The sequence below is a fragment of the Sciurus vulgaris genome, assembly GCF_902686455.1.
Source record: "Sciurus vulgaris genome assembly, chromosome: 3".
Taxonomy (NCBI): Eukaryota; Metazoa; Chordata; class Mammalia; order Rodentia; family Sciuridae; genus Sciurus; species Sciurus vulgaris.
In genome coordinates this window covers 186581487-186602239 of record NC_136463.1, presented here as the reverse complement: position 1 = coordinate 186602239, position 20753 = coordinate 186581487, and the positions used below count along the sequence as shown (strand labels likewise).

Here is a 20753-nt window from a genome sequence, read left to right as displayed (position 1 = left end):
CATTACATAACAATAACATTACCATCTCTAAAGGGATTAAGCAATGCTGCAGTTCTTTATTACATTAAAATTAATCATCTTTTTGGAATGTTCAAAATCTTTTAAAGGAAAAAACTAATGAATAGTAGAAATATTTTAAACATTATTGTTTTCTGGAGTTACACAAAATAATACATTATTATACTGACCTTTATCATCAAGTTTTAGTTGACTGAAGTCTACATTTATATTACCATTTTTAAAACCATCTTTCTCAGGTGATGTATCTTGTGTAGGATGACTACAGTCAGACAATAAAGACATCTGAGGATTAAGATAATAATACTGATTAACAATTATTATGCTCTTAGTATATGACAGGCACTCTACACCAACATTATTTATCCCTCCCAATAATGAAGGTCATAAGAGTTAAAAAATCACTATAGAAAAGAAAGCTGAATATAAGTTGTTGGTTCATGTCACACAATTAACAAGAATTAGTATTTGAAACCAGTCTTTATGCCAACACTACTATTACTGAGCAAATGTGGCATACATACACTAGAAGCTTTTGACATGATTTTTAGAACTACATATAGAAATATGTATATGTTAACTTTTTATATATTTAATTTAGTGTATATGCTTATGTGTATCTTCTATTTATGGGAAATAAAAGTTCTTCCCCACATGTAATAGTGAATTGTTCTTTAAACTTATTTAAAGGGAGAGTAATTAACTAACACATAGGTAAAATACGGCTATAGTAAATTATGAAAATGGTATGTGAATAGTTGAAATCTGGAAACACTACACTGCACTGGCTTTTACACCTAACCAGTTAATTTAATGAGACAGGCATTAAAGTGTAATTCCAACTTAAAAGACATATTGCTTTATAATCAAAACTACAATTATAAAAATGATGTCACATTTATTTGCATCTTGTACTTCATCATTATTTTTTTTGTCATGCTAGGGACTGTTGAACCAAGAGCCTTGCACATGCTAGGCAAGTACTCTATCACTGAGCAACATCATCAGTTCTAAATCTTGTATTTATAAAAACAATATATTGTTCTTAAATAATCAGGTTTTATCATAATTACTATTATAATTGGGGAGAGTGCTTCAGAACAACACATAATCATTAAATGGGCAAATTGTTTAAGTAAACATGTAAAAAATTTGAGCACATTAAAATCTAGTTTTGAATCTGTTCTTTGTGGATAATCAATATTTTTGTTAACAAATAATCTGCTAATTTACCTTTATTAATTTCTCTTAGTAAAAAGAAACATATCTTAATCAAGTATTTCATTTTTGGCTCTGCACTTCATCTTGGGGAATATAGTTCAGTGGTAGAGTGCTTGCCTAGCATGTACAAGGTCCTGGGTTCAATCCCCAGCACTACAAAAAGTAAAATGAGACTACTGAAATAACGAAACCTCAGAGTTAAAACCAAAGTCAGAAAAGTAGAAACAAACTTCAACTTTTCTACCCTAATGCCTCCTCACTTGACAAGGGACTGTATATTTAACTAATGCTTTTTATCACTTCAGAATTTACAGAATAGCCTTACATTGATAAAACATCAACCTTCTTGGTTGTCATCTGACAAATATTTGCTTGGGGAAACAAATGTTTGAGATTTGAAAAAACCTAATTTTGAGGTCTGAGAAAATCTAAGTGATTTCTTTCATAAAGGAGGAATTAAAACTTTGTTTTGTCCAAGATGAATGGAATATCATTTTACTCTACCTCATGAGGTGAAAGTGAAAGACATTAGGTTTAATCCTACTGACTCAACATCATGGTGGCAATATATCAAGATTTTCCTGAGACGGTCTGGGTTTGTACCTATCATCACACTCAATTATTAACATTACTGTCTTTTATCCTCAAAAATTCTAGGTTTGAGCCACATGTAATGGCACATGCCTGAAATTCAAGCTACTCAAGAGGCAGTCAGATCAAAGTTCAAGAACAGCCTGGGAAACTGTACTGTATCAAAATAAAACAAAAATGGCTGGGGATATAACTCAATGGTAGAGCACTTATCTACCAACTGTGAGGTCCTGGGTTCAATCTCCAGTATTGCATTAAAAAAAATAAAACTCCCAGGTTTGATGATAAATTACACGGTCACCCTACTCATCATAGATTGTTGACACCTTGGTCAGAAGTGGACCTAAATACAACATTATGTTCCTTCTAGTTGGTTACATGACTCAAATGGTACTACACAAAATAAGCCAGTTAAACAAAAAGTAGAATGTGAGGGTTTCTGAAAGTTACAGTTTACTTAGGCCATAAAATTAAAAGATCTATCTTGATGAACTTTAAATAAAAAAATCTCACTTGAGAGAGTGTCTTTTTTAGGGTCGGAGAAACATCAACATCAGGTGCACTTTGATTATCTAGTTCAGAATCTGCTCCTGAAAAGCTAAACAGATAGGCATTTCATTAAAGGATTTATCCATGTTCCAAATGGGGACCAAAACAGAGAAGTTCAAGTTAACTGAATTAAGCAGTTGTACGATCAAATAAATTCTAAATTAGATGAATTATAACTTACTCATGTGCCTCTTCTTTCATCAGCTGGAAATAGGAAAAAGGAGAGAAAAATATCTTTGTTTAAATGCTTACTGTCTAAATGAAGTACAATTTTTATTCTTAAAACATATATACATACCCTGGAAGCAAAAGTAGAGAAGGCAGACAATAATTTTGATTCTACTGACAGTGGGGGCAGCTCTTCCAGTAGTGTGCCCTTGTGTATTTTTTCTTTCAAGTTCATATATCTAACTTTTAAGTCTCCCAGAACAGAGAGTAATGCTGACCCTAATTCTTTCTTAGCAGAATTACTTGGTAAATTCCTGTTCAAAGGTAAGTTCACAAAAATAAATTATTTAGGCCCAAGACATTCATTTAACACTAATGTTATTCACTTAGTTCTAACTCTACTAGATTTTAAAATTTTAGCTGTTGAGTAAAATAGAATGAACTACAATAGATTTTTTTTCTTTTTTCTATCAGGGATTGAACCCAGGGGCACTTAACCAGGGAGTCACATCCCCAGATGTTTTCATTTTTTGAAACAGGGTCTTGTTAAACTTTGTAGAGCCTTGCTAAGTTGTGGAGGCTGGCTCTGAACTTGTGATCCTCCTTCCTCAGACTCTTGAGCTGCTAGGACTACAGGCGTACCACCATGCCTGACTAGATGTGTTTTTTTCTAGGGTCAGTACAAGCAACTCTTGATGGATAAACTAGAGAATATGGTAGAATATCATACAAAACCCTCTCACTGATTGTATCCTACTTGGAGTTAATAAACATTGACTCTATCCTTTTCCTCCATTCATCATTCTAACAATGCACTGTTGCCCCTCCACAAAACTCAAATGTATTATTTTTAAATGCCTGTTACCTCTAAGACAGCTAATAAACCAAGTTATAATGCACCCCTTATTTTGCCCTTCAAAATTGAAAAAAAAAATTTCTAGAATAAACTTAAAGCTAGTGATAGATTTTAAGAAAATACAAACTTAAAATTAATAAACACCTATTTACTCCTCTATTTTCCATTACAAGTTTGTAAATATCACAACAATGGTGATGACACATCTGATAGTGAACATTTAAAAGGTGCATCTCTGCTTTTATGGCTCTCTGCATTATATTCTGACAGCACTTTGATGGCAAATTCTTCTCCATCTCTTTAGAAACTTGAAATTCCCTTTAAAATAAAAGACAGAACCAAATAAGAGTCCATTTGTCTACAGTAATTATATGCCTCTAGAAACAGATTTTAAATTTTTTACAGTTCCTTGTCAAGTTTTAAATAATTCCTACTAAAGACAGAGAGGCTATAGGAACAAAAACAAGGATGTCAGGAGTTAAGGCTAGGGGCTGGGGTTATGATTTAGTGATAGAGCGCTTGCCTAGCCCATAAGTACTGGGTTCAATCTTCAGTACCACTTAAAAATAAATAAATAAAGGTGTTCACCTACAACCAAAAAAATTTTTAAAAAAGTCAAAGCTAAATATATTCTAAGAGTCAAGGAAATGTTAGCAATTTGCAAATTTTTACTTTCTTTTACCAAAAAAAGGATTCCAACCTAAGACTGTGACTTCACTTATCCAGAATCAATGGATTTTTTTTTTTTCTTCTCCCCTAACCTAAATTAAGTTTTGGCCAAGATTCTTTAAAAGTTATGAGCATTCTGGATTGAAATTGTTCTTAAATCTATTACTGTAATAGAAAAAAAATACAATGTATATTTTTCCTAGCAATTAAGGATCAATAATATAAGCAAATAGTCTACTGTGATATCAAACCAAAAAGTTCAAGTCACTACACTACATTTTTTTTTAAAACTGACAGTTCTTAGAAGTTTTCTTTTCTAGTTGCCATGTCCAGCAGTTATGGAAGCCAATTTTTGTATTTCATTTTACAGAGCTGAGATACCAAATTAAACTCATTAGAAAAATGAAGAATGGTTGAATAAAAAAATTAAATGACTTCAGAGCATGATAACTGGTAACTAATTTGGCTTCTTTTTCTCTCCCATCCGACTTCCTGTTTCTCCATTGTGTTTTGAGTTATAAGTAGTAAGTACAAAGTAATTATATGATAAATTAAGATTAAAATACTTCAATAAGTGTAGTTATTAACTTCTTCGTATGACATTTGATTCAAAAGGTGCTATTTTGTTTTGGTCTATAGAAGAATAAAAAAAATTAAATCAACATGGATTTGGTTTGAATAAGGAAACATAAGCCATAAGATTACTAAAATCTCATTAAGTAAAGAGCTTTAATATCTCATACTGTTTCACCATTATTTATTGGAAGACAAATTGCTGAGGCAGATAACTTCTTAAAGTTCCTTTTAGATATAATTCTATATGAATTATATGCTAAACAGAAAGCAAAACTATTTCAGACATTTCTCACATAAGTTTATATATCTGACCTACCTCTCAGGATGTTTCTTTAAGTCTATGATATCCAATGTTTTTCTTAGTTCCAGAGAATCCTAAAAGTATAATTTAAAATCAAATTGTAAAGATATGACAAACAACTCATGTTATATCTGGAGTTCCAAACTGGCAAAATGTAGAACTAAACTTCAAAAGGTCTTTGTGGCAATAGCTACCCCCAGAGAATAGAGCTGGAGGCAATCTATCTACTCATTCCCCTCACATTTTTTCTCAAAGGCCTCAATATAACATAATGAATCACCAACATTTGTATTAGCATGTGCTTTATAAGGTAAAATTTAAAGTAAAATAAAATTTATAATTAGTCATACTGATTTTACCTTATTTAGGAAATTTCCATTTGGTTTTAAAGTGTCAACTGAGACAGATCTTTCTGATCCTTTTGTCAAAACCATCTGTGAGTCTACACGATCTTGACTGCATGACCAGTCTGTATCACAAGCCACACTGGTTTGTTTTCCACTCTGCCACCCACCAGGCCGTTGTTTATTCATCATCGTTATCTCTGTATTGCTTGATGTGGATACCACAGGAGATCTTGCACTAGTTGCTCTGCTGGTTGTGAAACAAGCCCTAAAATCAGTGCTAACATCCACTGTCTGGTTAACTGTGACTGTACAACCTGCTGTATCTGTCACTGATTTAGGACATGTTCCTTTCCTATCATGAGAGCAAATTTTATTTGTGGTACTGCTGTTAACAACTTTTAGGGAGCTATCCTTTTCCACTGCCTGATTTTCTCTGACTGCAATCTTTGGTAGTGTAACAGGGAAACCTAAGGCTGGGTCAGGTGTACTTTGTAGGCTTTTATAATGTGAATATCCACAGGCAGAAATGACTGAATCATCAAAAACAGAGGTCCAGGAAGTCTGGCAACCTTTACAGGATTGGAGTAATGACTCTAAAGCTTTGTTCTGAGGTAACATGGTAGGATTTTCAAGATGCTGTGAAACTTTGTTCTCAACAATTGTATTTCCACAAAAATCTTTACTTTCAGTTATTTGAGATTTCATTTTTTCAGTATAAATCTTAGTTTTGAGTGCTTTTGGATTCGAGAAACCACTCTTAGATTGAGATTCTTGGTTTCCAAGAGAATTGCTTCTTTGTATAATATCATCAAATACTGTGTGGTACATCAAACTAGTCTCTTGTTCCTTCCACTTTTCATGCTTTGGCTCATGATTTTCTTTTATCATGACAGAATTCTGAAATTTAGAGACATGAGGTGAATATTCTTGTGCAAAAACATTAAGTGAATCCAAAGAAATAATAGAACTACTTTCCAACTTAACATGATTATCTTCGATATTGCTAATACATTTAACTTCATATCCTGAATTTCTTAATTCAACAACTTCCAAATTAGATATACTTAATGTTTTGGCTCCATCAAAAGATAAATGGTTACTTATATATTCTTGCTCTTCTGCACTGTGATATTCCTGCTGTGAATCTTCATCTATATCATACTTTTGCATATCTTCAGCAGTTTCTTTATAGTCATCATCCGAAATCTTGGAGATTTTTTCCAAGCCAACAGTCTTCTTACCTTGATGCTCCAAAATATCAAAAAATATGTCCTCTCTTTTTTGCTTTTCAGGATCTAATTCTGAACTTAAAAGAGCAAGATTTTCATTTAGCTTTGACTCTGAATAATGTATAGAATATGTCTCATTCAAAAAAGCATAGTCGATACTGTCTTCAAACTCACTTGACTGGGAGTGAGTACTCTCTATATTGGTATCTTGACTTGCTGAAAAATATGGTTCCAATAAATCTGTTTTGTCAATACTGTTGATTTCTTTGTTAGGTCCTTGCTTCAGTGTATTCCACTCATCATCAGGAAGAGTAGATTTGACTTTATTACAAATACTGGAAGAAAATAGTGAATTTTCTTTCTTAGAATTTGAAGATATATCTGTCAAAAAAAAGAACAACAAAATGTTAACAGCAACATTACAGAATCTAAACACTAGAAAAAACTTTAAATGTGATTTGGTCCAGGCTCTTCCCAAAGCAGGAAAACTATTTATATTATCCATGACAAATAACCCTTATGGTAGTTGACACAAACTGAACTCTAATCCCCAATATGGTAGTATTGGAAGATGGGACCTTCGGAGGTAACTAGATTTACATGAGGTCAGTACCCTCGTGATAGAATTAGTGCTCTTTTAAGAGACACCAGAGAGTTTACTTCCTCCTTTCATGTGAGAACACGTCACTTTAGGACACTGTGAGAATACTGTCATCTTCAAGCCAGGAAGAGATGCCTGATCAGAAGATGACCATGCTAACACTTTGATCTCAGACTTTTAGCACTCAGAACTATGAGAGAATACATTTCTGTCACTTGGGTATTTTGTTAAGACAATTCAAGCCAACAGAGTAGCCATGATTCTCCTTGGATTCTTTAACTGGCAAGGAGTTTTCTATTTACAGGGCAGCCACTGTTTGTGGGCAAATTTCATTAAAAACTTTTCTCTCATAAAATTATTTAATAAATTGTTGGGTGCCTTCTGGTGCCATTCCTGAGCATCTTATAAAAGGAAAAGCAGATAAGAGGTGCTGTTCTCATGCTAATTAGCTTTCATAAGGGTCACAGATAAGCATATAAAAATGTAATAGTTAAAAGTACTGATAAAAATTAACAGAGCAGGTACATTTGAGAAGAAAGAATTAGACTTCACAAAAAACTTTACATTTTAGAAGTGTTTTGGGCAGGGTATGGTGGCACATGACTGTAATCCCAGTGACTCAGGAAGCTGAGAAAGGAGGATCCTTCAGGCCCGTCTCAGCAATTTGGTGAGGTCTTAAGCAACTTAATGAAACTGTCTCAAAATAAAAAATAAAAGGGCTGGGGATGTGGCTGGGTTCAATCCCTGGTACCAAAAAAAAAAAAAAAAAAGTTTTGAAATAATATAGACAAAATAATTTTAGGCAAATCCAACAGTGAGTAACATGTGTGAAAGAACATGGCATTTTCATGAAATTGGAAGCTAGCTGGCCTGGGGTGAAGGAACTCTATAGGAGTTATAGGAACTATGAGCTGAGAGTTCTTTCATGCTGTGTCAGATGAATTTTTGGTTCTCTTTCTCAGGCAAAGAAAGATCAATGAAAGCACCTTAAAAGGGTAGTTATGTGACTGAAACAGAGTTGAAGACATTTACAGCAACAGTAGGAATGAAGCTTGAGGGAGAAGAGCAAAGGCAGGTAGACCAAGAGTGCAAAAGTGACTGGTATAAAAGTTTCACAAGCAATTTCACTAATGAGAAGTGGTGGCAAGGCAGAGAGAAAGATCAGCAGTTTTCCATTTTTTTCTTTTTCACTAAGACAACTGGAGGCACGTTTTATATCATGACCTAATACACACACACACACACACGCACACGAAACAAAAATTTTACAAAACAATAATTACTCTATGTTTAATGCATTCTTGTGTTTTCTGTCTCCTTTCACTGAAAAATAAAGGCCAGTCACAATCAGCTAAATGATTTCATGACTCACTAATCATCCACAATGTGCTTCAACATTACTCTAAGATTTATTAGTCTTATTTGGTTCAACAGTTACATACTGTTTTAACTATTAGAGCATAATGGATATTTTTATAACTGTCAGGTTATGTTTTCTTAACTTTTTTTATACAATAGTATCATACTATTTTAATTATTAGTCTGGTAAGTTAGATTTCCTACATTTAAAAAAAATTTTATTTATTTTTATTTTTACAGACTGCACTTTTTTTTTTTTTTTGGTGGGACTGGAACTGAACTCAGGGCCTTGTATATGCAAGGCAAGCACTCTACCCATTGAGCTATATCCCCAGCTCCTACAGACTGCATTTTGATTCATTGTACACAGGGTAATGTTTGTCTCATTCCACTATCTTTCCTTCCCCCACCCCCGCCCCTCCCATCATTTGTCTCTACACAATCCAAAGTTCCTCCATTTTTCTCTTACCCACCCTGTCATGTACCATCATCCACTTATCAGAGAAAACATTTGGTCTTTGGTTTTTTTGGGATTGGTTTATTTCACTTAGCATGATATTCTCCAACTCCATCCATTTACCTGCAAATGCCATGACTTTGTTCTTTTTTATGGCTGAATAATATTCCACTGTATGGAGATATATATGCATATCACATATCACAGTTTCTTAATCCATTCATCTATTGATGGGCATCTAGATTGGTTCCACAATGTAGCTATTGTGAACTGGGCTGCTATAAACTTTGATGTGGCTGCATTAGTGTAGAATGCTGATTTTAAGTCCTTTGAGTATAAACCAAGGAGTGGGACAACTGGGTCAAATGGTGGGTCCATTCCAAGTTTTCTTGGAAATCTCGATACTGCTTTCCAGAGTGGCTGCACCAATTTGCAACCTACTTTATTTTTAATATTTATTCTATATTCTCCAGATCAAAATTTTTTATGTTCATATTTTAAGAGTATTTTGAACTGTATGAAATATCATACTAGATTTACAAGATAGAGAACTGTTATCACATCTAATGTCTAGCAGCCTTTCCCGAGGTTTTTAGCATTTAATATACGAATATAAAGTGTACTTTGTTCAATTAGCATTCATGACAGATATCGTCATTTTATAATGTAACTAACACTTTTAAAAAATGATTCCTTTACCTTCTTACAATGTTGTACACATGGGTTATACTCTATTAATTTTATCACCTCAAATTTTTAAGTTCATTCGTTTCTTGTTTTTCCTGTTATTTTAAATCTTTCTTTTCTAAGTGTGTCTCATGGACAATGTAGAATGAGATTTTTTAAAATCTAGAATATCATTTCTTTATTTACACACGTTCATAATCACATAGAGTTTGGTTATTTCCTTTTTTAAAGGTATAGATTATTTCTTTGAACTTTTTTCTTTTACCTTTATTTATTTATTTACTTTTATGGGTGCTGAGGATTGAACCCAGTGCCTCACACATGCTGGGAAAATGCTCTACCGCTGAGCTACAATCCCAGCCCAGTTATTTCACTGTTTATGCTCTTTTCTACCATTATATCAGAAAAATAAATTTCAGGTTTGTGGGAAGACAAAACACACAACTTTTTGGGCAGCAGAAGTCAACTTACCCACTTTCTATGAACTACTCTGAAGCAACTATACCCATTAGCAATTTTGAAAGCCTGGCTGAACAAAATCCTTCTCTTTCCAATCACTTGATCTTCTCTATATCCTGTTTTCCTGAAAGGTCCTTCCTAGATTTCTCATATCCACCAAAAATCACCTGACAGAACTTGCCAAGTTAGAAAGTGCTTAATGGAAGAAGGCTTAGAAAGCAGCCACAATGGAGGGGGCTATCTGGTACAATTACACTTAACAATCCTTCCACCCAAAAAGACAACTGGCCTAGACCCTCACCTTTTTTGAGACTTCCTCCACTATTGTGGTAGACTTTTCCAGAAGCTGTCTCCATCAGTGCCGTGGCCTGCATCATTTAAGGATGTATACTCTAGAAGAGGTATAAATATTGAATTATTATAATACTTGGAGTATAATTAAAAAATACTATTAGAAATACAGGAAAAATTTAACAAAGTAGCAGATATAGTCAAAGATTCTAATTCAGAGGGTTAATAAACAATGAAACTGTTAGAATGACTGAATAATTTTTTTAAAAAGTGTGAATTAATAGCCACATAAAAAACAGACAAGACAGTCGTAAAATTTCCAAGGAACATAAAGTTAGGTTATCAAAAAAAATCAATCAAAAAGTCTTAACGTGTATAATGACAGCATTTATGTCAAAACTAGATAAAAATGATTCCAAAATAAATCATACACTTGTTAAAAGTCAATGACATGGTTGTTATGGTTCAGATATTAGGTGTTCCCCAAAAAACTGTGTAAGACAATGCAAGAGAGCTTATAGGTGAAATGATTGGGCTATTAGTCTTAGCCTAATCAATGCCATTAATCCCAGGATAGGAATAAACTGGGTGGTAACTGTAGGCAAGTAGGGTGTGGCTGGAGGAACCGTGTTGATGGGAACTTGCCCTTGGGGTTTATATTTTGTCCCTGTGAGGGCAGCTCTCTCTGTGCTTCCTGATGCCCTGTATCCAGCTGCTTTCCTCTGCCACACACTTGCAATGATGCTCTGTCTCACCTCAGGACCCAAGGAATCAGCCGTCTATGGATTGGTACCTCGAAAACTGTGAGCTCCCAAATAAACTTTTATTTCTTCAAAATTGTTCCTGTCAGGTCTTTTGGTCACAGCAGCGGAAAAGCTAACTAAAACAATGGTACATTCATACAGTAGAATATCTTCCAGCAATTAAAAGGATCAAACTACCAATACATGCTATTTCATGTATTAATCTCAAAAACATTATGCTAAATCAAAGCACCAAGGCACAAGAGCCCATATATTGCATGATTCCATTTAAGTGAAATATCCAGAAAATACAGATTTAGAGAGACAAAGTAGATTAGTGGCTGCCTTGAGTTGGAGGAGAGGTTGGGATTAACTATAAATGGGCATAAAGGATCTTACTGGAGGAATGAAAATGGTCTAAAATTGATTTATGTGTGATGATTACATCACTCTGTTTAAGTTACCAAAAACCATTGAAATGAGTAAAATATACCTCAATAAAGTTGTTTTTAAAAAAGTTAATGACAGTGATTGCGGGGAGCCACCCATGGCTTGCATGTGAATGAAGCATGGTTGAGCTATTAGACAGGAGGAATTGACCTCAGGAACTGCCTGAGTCATGTGGTTATCCTGTTTTGGTTCACTGACAATTCAAATGCAAGCCCTGGATATGGGAATGACCAGCTAGAGTCAAATGGCTTGCTTAACTCCACCCACTATGCTGTTTTTCTGGAAGAAGCTCCTATCCGTCGCCTTTTGATCTGTACTGCTATAAATAAACCAAGCTCCGGCTCCTTGTTAGAGCCAGACCCTTATGGATGTCTCAATTGGTCATGCCCCTGCCTTTAAGATAATTCCATCTTCTGTTATTTCTGATAAATAAATTTCATAGTTTTATTTTGCAGGGAGCCCATCCCTCCTACAGGAACCCTTTCCCTTGCCCATGTGGGATGTGTGGCAAGAAGTGACTGTTCAAACTCAGTTACACATGAGGAAGCACAAAATGGTCACTAGTAGAAAAACCAAGATATCTAAATGCACACATGAGTGATCCCAGAGGAGGCCAGCGAAGAAATGTCTAGCCAAACCACAAAATCATTTTGAGCCTCTGGCTCCCACTTGTCTTCACTGCCCATACTCTATCAAGTGTCTTCAACAGAATCCAATAAGTTTGGCAGGAAGAGGAACTGATTTTGTTCTAATTAGGAACTATGAACTATTTCAATTAAAGATCCTGAAAAAAAATCATCTATGTTCACTCTGTGTGTTCTACAATAAGAATATAAAGCAGAAACTGTATAACTTTGTTACTTAATAAGTAGTGTAGATTTTCATAGTTTAAAAAAAACTGACAGTAAGAATATAGATACCAAAACTCACTGGACATGGTCAAAGTTAAAAGCAAAAAAATTCAGAGCTCTAGGTGTTTATTATTAAATAAAACTGGAAATAAATGAATTTAAGCAGGACTCTCAAGAATCCAGAAAAGAGGGGCCGGGGTTGTGGTTTAATGGTAAGAGCACTTACCTAGCATGTGTGAGGCACTGAGTTTGATCATCAGCACCACATAAAAATAAGTAGTGTGTCCATTCACTTCTAAAAAATATGTTTAAAAAAAGAATTCAGAAAAGAACTAAAGATAAACCATAAGGTTGATGACAGAATTATTTAGGAGAAAAGCAGAAACAATTTAACAATAGTAAAAATAACTACAATAAAGACCTATTCTCTGAAAGGATGAACAAAAGTAGATAAATATCAGACAAATGTAAGAACTGAAACAAAAATTAGCAACTAAAAAAGGAGCTTCTTGCCAGGAATGGTGGCATATTCCTGTAATCGCAGTAATTGGGGAGGCTGAGGCAGGAGGATCACTTGAGCCCAGGAGATTGGGGCAAGCCTAGTACCACAGTGAGAATTCATTTTTTAAAAAATTTAAACCAAAAAAAGGAGTATCTTAACAAGAGATAAAGAGATACTTTTTTGAAAATTTGAGATTGCCAAATAAACCAATTTTTTTTTTTGGCACATACACCTTTAATAGGTCACTTTACAACAATGAAAACAAGCAAATTTCTAAGAAAAGATTGTAAAAAGATTCAAATAGGTGAATAGAGAACCAACCACAGGAAATTTTTCAAAGGCTGAGGCATAGCCTGTATCAATTTTTTTGAAACCTTGGAACACAGAGAAATGGTGACAGGCAACCCTCAAACCTAATACAAGAAATGACAGAACATCAACAGCAGCAGGAACAATCTCTCTTAGTATCTCTGAATGCCCACCATTTAATATGTTGAACTAGTGAACAGTTTAATAAATTTTTCCCTATGGCACATTTTTTAAAAAATATTTTTTAGTTGTAGATGGGCACAATACCTTTATTTATTTACTTTTATGTGGTACTGAGGAACAAACTCAGAGGCAAGTGTGAGGCAAGTGCTCTACTAAGTTACAACCCCAGCCCAAACACTCACATTCTTAAGGCAGGACACAAGAAACAAATTAGTAAGTAAAACATACAGTATGTTAGATGATGACAAAGCAATAGAGAAAAGGAAAGCATGCAAGAGATGAGGGAATACTGATTTACTAGGGTACCTATTTCAAGTGCATGGAGGAGGGGTGTGCACTTTAAATATGGTAGCTAAGGAACACTTCTCTGATAAGGTGAGACCTGGAAAAAACAACTGAAGAAACAGAGGACAAGAGCCATGCAGACACCTAGCCAGTCAGGAGGCTTCTGTAATACTCTGGACAAGAGATAGTGATGGCTGGGAACACAGTGATTGCAGCAGAGAAGTTTGAGTGATTAGATCCTTGATCTACTAGGATGGAGGATGTCTTGTTGGAATGGATAGGAACTGGAACTGTGAGAAAACAGAATCAAGAATACCTCCTAAGAGCTTTATACATGCTAATTCTGATATATCTTTTAGACTTTCAAATGGAGATAGAATTCTGGAGATCACTGAGGTTATCTAGAACTGCACTGTCCATTAGCCTTGTGTGGTTCATGAGTACTTGAAACAGGCAAATCTGAACTGAGATGTGCTGTACGTGTAAAACACTCCAGATTTTTAAGAATATGAAAAGAAACAAAATCTCATTAACATTTTATCTGAATACAAGCTGAAATAATAATTTCATATATTGGGTTAAATAAAACACATACTAATTTTATGTATATATTTTTCCTTTGTTAATGTGTCTACTAAAAAAATTAAAATCACACATACTGTTTGCATTATGTTTCTTTTGGATAACACCAATCAAAATAGAGATTTAAATCTATGAGTTCAAATGTAAATATCTGTAAATGAAAAAGAAACAGAGAATAGAGACCCAAGAATTAGGTGCTGAGGCATTCCAAAGTTGCAAAAAGCTGAAAAAAAGAACAAAGGATACTGAGAAAGAACAATATACGTGGTAGGAGAAAGACCAGTAGGTCTTTAAGGTAGATATGGTAAGCTGGAGGACAAGTGAAAAGGCTGTTTGAAAATGGTGAGGATATTTAAAACAATGAGATGAGGGCCACTCGGAACTGAATCTGGCAACACAGAGGTCATTTATAACCTACAAAAGTGATTTGGTCAAAGGATGGAGATGAATGCCTGTTTGGAGTAAGTAGATTAACAAGAAACAAAGAACTGGAGAAAATGAGTACATATAATTGATCCAAAAATTTCCTCTGTGAAAAGAAATAATTAAGATGATGTGTGTGGGGGGATGGTAAGTAGAGAATTTAAAAATAATTAAGAACATGAACAAAATGAGCCAATAACTAAGAAAAAATAATTTTAGACAAGAGGGTAATAGACATAATGCATAAAGTACTCCTGAAAATCAAAATACATCCAAAGAAAAACATACACAAATTCGGACTGGGCAACTCATATGACTGTTGAAGAATCATAGTCATGTGCCGCGTAACATTTTGGTCAACAACGAACCACATAAGGTGGTAGTTCTAAGGTATCACCTACCAATGTGGCTGCATAAATATACTCGGTGACGTTCGAAGGATGAAACTGACGAACAACACATTTCCTAGAACATATTCCTGCATCCAGGGGTGCCTGATGCCGGGGGCCAGGCCTGCAATCTGCGCTACTCCGGACGCTGAGGCAGGAAGATTACAAGTCTGAAGTCATCTCGGGCAATTTAGTGAAATCTTGTCTCAAAAAATAAAAAGAGCTGGGGATGTTGCTCAGCACAATAGCACCTGCCTAGCACGTTCAAGGGCCTGAGCTCGATCCCCAATAAACACGAACCGAGACGAACGAACCACTGCGGTCCGGGATGCGGCCTAGCGGTGGGGTCCTCGTCTAGCCGCTCCAGGCCTCGGATCCCCGTTACAGGAAAAAACAAGACCCAAACCGCACAGCTACGCATCCCAAGAGGAGTGAGCCGGGCCTGCCAGAGGCCGCCGGTACTCCCCGCAGGTCAGGAGGCTGAGGCTGGAGGACTGCGAGCGAAGGGCCGGGGAGGGCTCCGTGGCCGAGTGCCCCGGGCTCAATCCCGGGTAGCAGAGGCCTCGGTGCCATCGCGACGCAAATCAGAGGGCGCGCTCGCCCGTCAACTTGCAAAGGCCGCGAGTTCCACCGGTGAAGCCGACGGCACGGCCTCACCGCCGGGAACCTTCCGAGGCGACCCGGAGACGCGCACGCTCCTGCCCGGGTCCGCGGCGAAGGCGGGTTTGCGTCCGAGCACGTGCACCCGCCCGCCGGCCCGCGCCCGGCCGAGCCAGCGGTCCGCGCCGCGCGTCCACCTTCGCGCCCCTCGGCCAACTCGCCCAGGAGCCGCTGCGGCACCGCCAGGCCCGCCGTCCCGCTGCTGCTGGCGGGGCAGCCCGCACCGCCCGGTTCCCCAGCCGGACGCCCGGGTCCGCCCACCTGGCGCCCCTCGGCCAGGGCGGTTCCCCGCAGGCCGCGCACACGCCGGGCGGCGCCCGCCTCTGCCTCTTGGGAGCCACCAGGTGCCCACGTCCCCCGCGGCCCGCCGCCCCCTCGGCGCGAACGCCCGGCGACCCCCCGGCCCGTCCCGCGCCCAGGCCTGTCGCACCTGCAGCCCGGCCGTCGCCGCCACGCGTGCGGCGTCAGCTCCCGGCTACCGCCTCAGAGCGAGTGCGGGCTGAGCGCGGCCGCGGTGCCTGGCGGGTAACGGCCGCCGGCGGCCCGCCCACCGCCTGGCAAACTGCCCTGCTATTGGTCGGCGCGAACCGGACGGCGCTGTGATTGGCCCGGTGTGAGGGCGCGAAAGAGCGGGAAGGAAACCGTCGACTTGGCTTCTGCCGTGCGGAACGGAGAAAGGCTGGGCCTCTAGCCTTCCTGCCGCGCCGCTCGACACCCTCATAGGACTGCGCGCCTCTGTGGGCAGAAGCCAAAAGACCCGTGTCCTCCCAGGCCGTGGTCACGCAGCGTCGCTGCCCCGCCTCGGAATCAAGCGTCTGGCTTCTAGAAGCCCCGCGGGCAGGGTGCGGACGAGGGCGGGGCGCAGCATTGAAGGGGACTCCCCGGCTCCGCGGGCGGGACAGACGACACCCGAGCGCAGTCGCCTTAAGTCGGAAGTAAGGAACTGAATGCGCGATGCGTGAGACACCCGTCGGCGCTCCGTGCCTCCCGGCCCGGCCTGCGCCCGCGGCGCGGTGCCCGCTGCCGTCTCGAACCGCGGGTCTCTGCTCGTCGTGGGTGGATTTGTTGGGCATGACTTGTTCATTGTGGAATCTTTTTTTGCATCCCTCTATGCCCGGTTTGGCTTTAGTATTTTTTTTTTTAAGTTTTTTAAATAGTTGCATTGGACTATTATTTAACAACGTTAGAATTTTTAGAGATTTTCCTGTGCCGCAGAAATCCGCAGAAATCTGTCACATGCTTATTCCACTGTTGGGCCCCCTTCTGCCCTAAGAATACAGAACAGGAAGAGGCACCTCTTCCTTTCACTCTACCAGAGGACGACTGGAATTGGTGGTGTGCGGGGACAGGAGGTGCCGTCGCCTGGGGACAGGGCCCTGGACGGCTGGGCACAGCCCTCACGTGGGTCCTGGGCTGCGTGCAGGCGAGCTGTGCTGGTCCTGGGCGGCAGAGGGGTCACGGGGTCGCAGGCGGGGAGGCGGAGGCAGGTGGGTGTGCACGAGGTTCCTTCTTGCTGCAGGTGGAAGAAACTTTCCTGTGGGCGACTTCGGCAGCTTTGTGCAGCCCTGGGTTCCAGCACCTTCCTCCTACCAGGGCTCACCTAACCAGGGCTGAGTTCCAGTGTCCGCATGTGCAACCTGTGGTCCAGCTGTTCCTGCTGGGCTGCTCTTTTGTGTTGGACTTCTCTTACTGATTTTGGGGTTCACAGATTTTTTTTTTTGTAGTTCTGGGGATTGAACCCTGGGTGCTCTACTATTGAGCTACATCCTAGCCCTTTTTATTTGTTTATTTTTATTTTAAGGCAGAGTCTCACTAATTGAACTTTTGATCCTCCTGCTCCAGCCTACTGATTTGCTGGGATTATAGGTGTGTGCCACCCACCAGCAGGGTTTCTATTATCTTGATGTGGAACTTTACACTTCGATGAAGTGTATTAAACTGTGACTTTTTCCCCCAGTAATTTTAGCAGTGATTTTACTCCATCCTGAATTCAGAATGATTATTAACAGAGCCACTTTAGCTGACCTTATACAATTTGACTTATTTATTTTGGCTGGTGGGTGGTTAGCTAAGTGGTAGAGTGCATGCTTTGCATGCCCATTCTGGTTCAATCCCTGTGCTTCCTCACAACTTTTTTTTTTTTGTTGGTTATAACTTTTCAGTATTTTAACATTGTTTCATGTAGAAATGCAGAAAAATGTCAGGCATCTATCATCTGCCATTTGCCTGCCTCTCGCCGGTCCATCGCCTGTCTTACTCCTATCCATCACCCAACGCTTGAGGTTCACCTCCCGATCGTCTGACAGCTGCCAGCAGACTGACCGCAGACCGCCAGTGGAGCACCAGCTGCCTGCTGTGCCTGGAAGTTCACTGTCACAGTATCTGCAGGTTTGATTACACGTGGCTGCCGCCATTTTGAGACAACAGCCAGGCCCTGTAGGACCCCTGGCCTGACTGACTGAGCCCCGTCTCCAGGATCCCTCAGCCCGACTGATCACTCCCTGCCTCTGGGGCCCTCACATCGACTGGCTGCTCCCTGCCGCCAGGACCCCCAGACCAACTGATTGTGCCCTATCACCGGGACCCCAGACCGACTGATTGCACCCAGCCTCCTGGATCCCACAACCACACCAAACACACCCGACCAACAGGACCACTGCCGGACCAACTGCATCCTGTCTCCAGGACCTCCAGCTGACCACGTCCGCCCCTGAGCTGCAGCTCCCCATTTGCCAACACATTTCGAAGCCTGAGTGGCCATCTTGGATAATCCTGGAAGCCGTAGCTCCCATCTTCGGGTGGGGCAAATCCCATCCTGAGATGCCTGCTGGAGGCTTGAAGCTCATTGTCAGGTACCTCTCACACATCAGGCTACTGAACACTGGGAGGTTTATATGACTGTTATACAGTAGATTTTCTTTTTTCTCCTTTTTATAAAAAAATATTTGTTTTTATTTCTTTACGTTTCTTGCTTTCTTTTCCTTCTGTTTACCTGTTCCCTCAAAGTCGCTTTCTCCCTTATTTATATGCTAACATCTGATTTCTTTTGATTACACTCTCACCCTTTCTATTTTCTAGAACTTCTGAATATTCTTTTATTATCCCATTAACAGCCATATTCTTCATCCCTCTGCATCCTCTTTGTCCTCCATCAGAAACTGCAGACATTATTGTAAACCTGTTTGTTTTACTGAAGATAATATTTGACCTCATTTTGTTTATTATGGCAACTTTGTTATTGTTCTCATAGGGGCTATTTGGTCTAGGAATGCATAGTGTCTGATTTGGGCACTGCTAATATTGCTCTCCCCTTAAAGAAAGGGTTTTGGAAACCTATAGGGCCACTATAAGCCTATAGGGGGATATCCGCAATACCCCAGATCTGCACTGCTAGAGGGGAAGATACAAGAACAACATGAAAAAACAAGGGAAGAAAATGATCCAAACAAATCTAGATTCTACAGTAATAGAATACAATGACAGTATGTTAGAAGAAATGTCAGAAAAGGACTTCAGATTATACATGATTAAGATGATTCGCAAAGCAAAGGATGAGATAAGAGAGCAAATGCAGGCAATGAATGATAATACCAATAAGCTGAAAGAGCACCTGCAGGAAGCAAAAGATCATTTCAACAAAGAGATAGAGATTCTTAAAAAAAAAAAACAAACAAACAAAAAAAAAACCAAAAAGCGTTTGACAAAATACAACACCCCTTCATGCTCAAAACACTAGAAAAAATAGGGATAGTAGGAACATACCTGAACATTGTAAAGGCTATTTATGCTAAGCCCATGGCCAACATCATTCTTAATGGAGAAAAACAGAAACCATTCCCTTTAAAAACGGGAACAAGACAGGGATGTCCTCTTTCACCACTTCTATTCAACATTGTCCTCGAAACTCTGGCCAGAGCAATTAGGCAGACTAAAGAAATTAAAGGGATATGAATAGGAAAAGAGGAACTTAAGCTGTCACTATTTGCGGATGACATGATTCTATAATTAGAGGATCCAAAAACTTCCTCCAGAAAACTTCTAGACCTCATCAATGAATTCAGCAAAATAGCAGGCTATAAAATCAACACGCATAAATCTAAAGCATTTTTATACGCAAGCAACAAAACAGCTGAAAGGGAAATGAGGAAAACAATTCCATTTGCAATAGCCTCAAAAAAAAAAAAATAAATAAAATACTTGGGTATCAATCTAACCAAAGAGGTAAAAGATCTCTACAATGAAAACTACAAAACACTGAAGAAAGAAATTGAGGAAGACCTTAGAACATGGAAAGATCTCCCATGTTCTTGGATAGGCAGAATTAATATTGTCAAAATGGCCATACTACCAAAAGTGCTATACAGATTCAATGCAATTCCAATTAAAATCCCAATGACGTACCTCACAGAAATAGAGCAAGCAATCATGAAATTCATCTGGAAGAATAAGAAACCCAGAATAGCTAAAGCAATCCTTAGCAGGAAGAATGAAACGGGGTATCGCAATACCAGAACTTCAACTATACTACAAAGCAACAGTAACAAAAACAGCATGGTATTGGCACCAAAATAGACAGGTAGATCAATGGTACAGAATAGAGGACACGGACACAAACCCAAATAAATACAATTTTCTCATACTAGACAAAGGTGCCAAAAATATGCAATGGAGAAAAGATAGCCTCTTCAACAAATGGTGTTGGGAAAACTGGAAATCCATATGCAACAGAATGAAACAAAACCCCTATCTCTCACCCTGCACAAAACTCAACTCACAATGGATCAAGGACCTTGAAATCAGACCAGAGACCCTGCATCTTATAGAAGAAAAAGTAGGTCCAAATCTTCACCTTGTTGGCTTCGGATCAGACTTCCTTAACAGGACTCCCATAGCACAAGAAATAAAAGCAAGGATCAATAACTGGGATAGATTCAAGCTAAATAGCTTTCTCTCAGCAAAGGAAACTATCAGCAATGTGAAGAGAGAGCCTATAGAGT

The 20753-nt window shown here is 38.9% G+C and overlaps 1 protein-coding gene across 1 annotated transcript in view; it reads right to left on the bottom strand.

Moving 5' to 3' along the window:
- RBM44 (RNA binding motif protein 44) overlaps positions 1-16308 on the bottom strand; it is a 32995-nt gene extending 16687 nt beyond the window's left edge. The window contains exons 1-10 of the mRNA XM_079131913.1: positions 16187-16308; positions 10390-10480; positions 6700-6906; positions 5309-6597; positions 4965-5023; positions 3548-3721; positions 2678-2861; positions 2561-2583; positions 2344-2428; positions 189-303 (exon numbers count right to left, since the gene is read on the bottom strand). Of these exons, the coding sequence (XP_078988039.1) occupies positions 189-303; positions 2344-2428; positions 2561-2583; positions 2678-2861; positions 3548-3721; positions 4965-5023; positions 5309-6597; positions 6700-6906; positions 10390-10465 (2212 nt within the window). The 5' untranslated portion in view covers positions 10466-10480; positions 16187-16308. The remainder of the gene's footprint in view (positions 1-188; positions 304-2343; positions 2429-2560; positions 2584-2677; positions 2862-3547; positions 3722-4964; positions 5024-5308; positions 6598-6699; positions 6907-10389; positions 10481-16186) is intronic.
- Positions 16309-20753: the final 4445 nt, after the last annotated feature.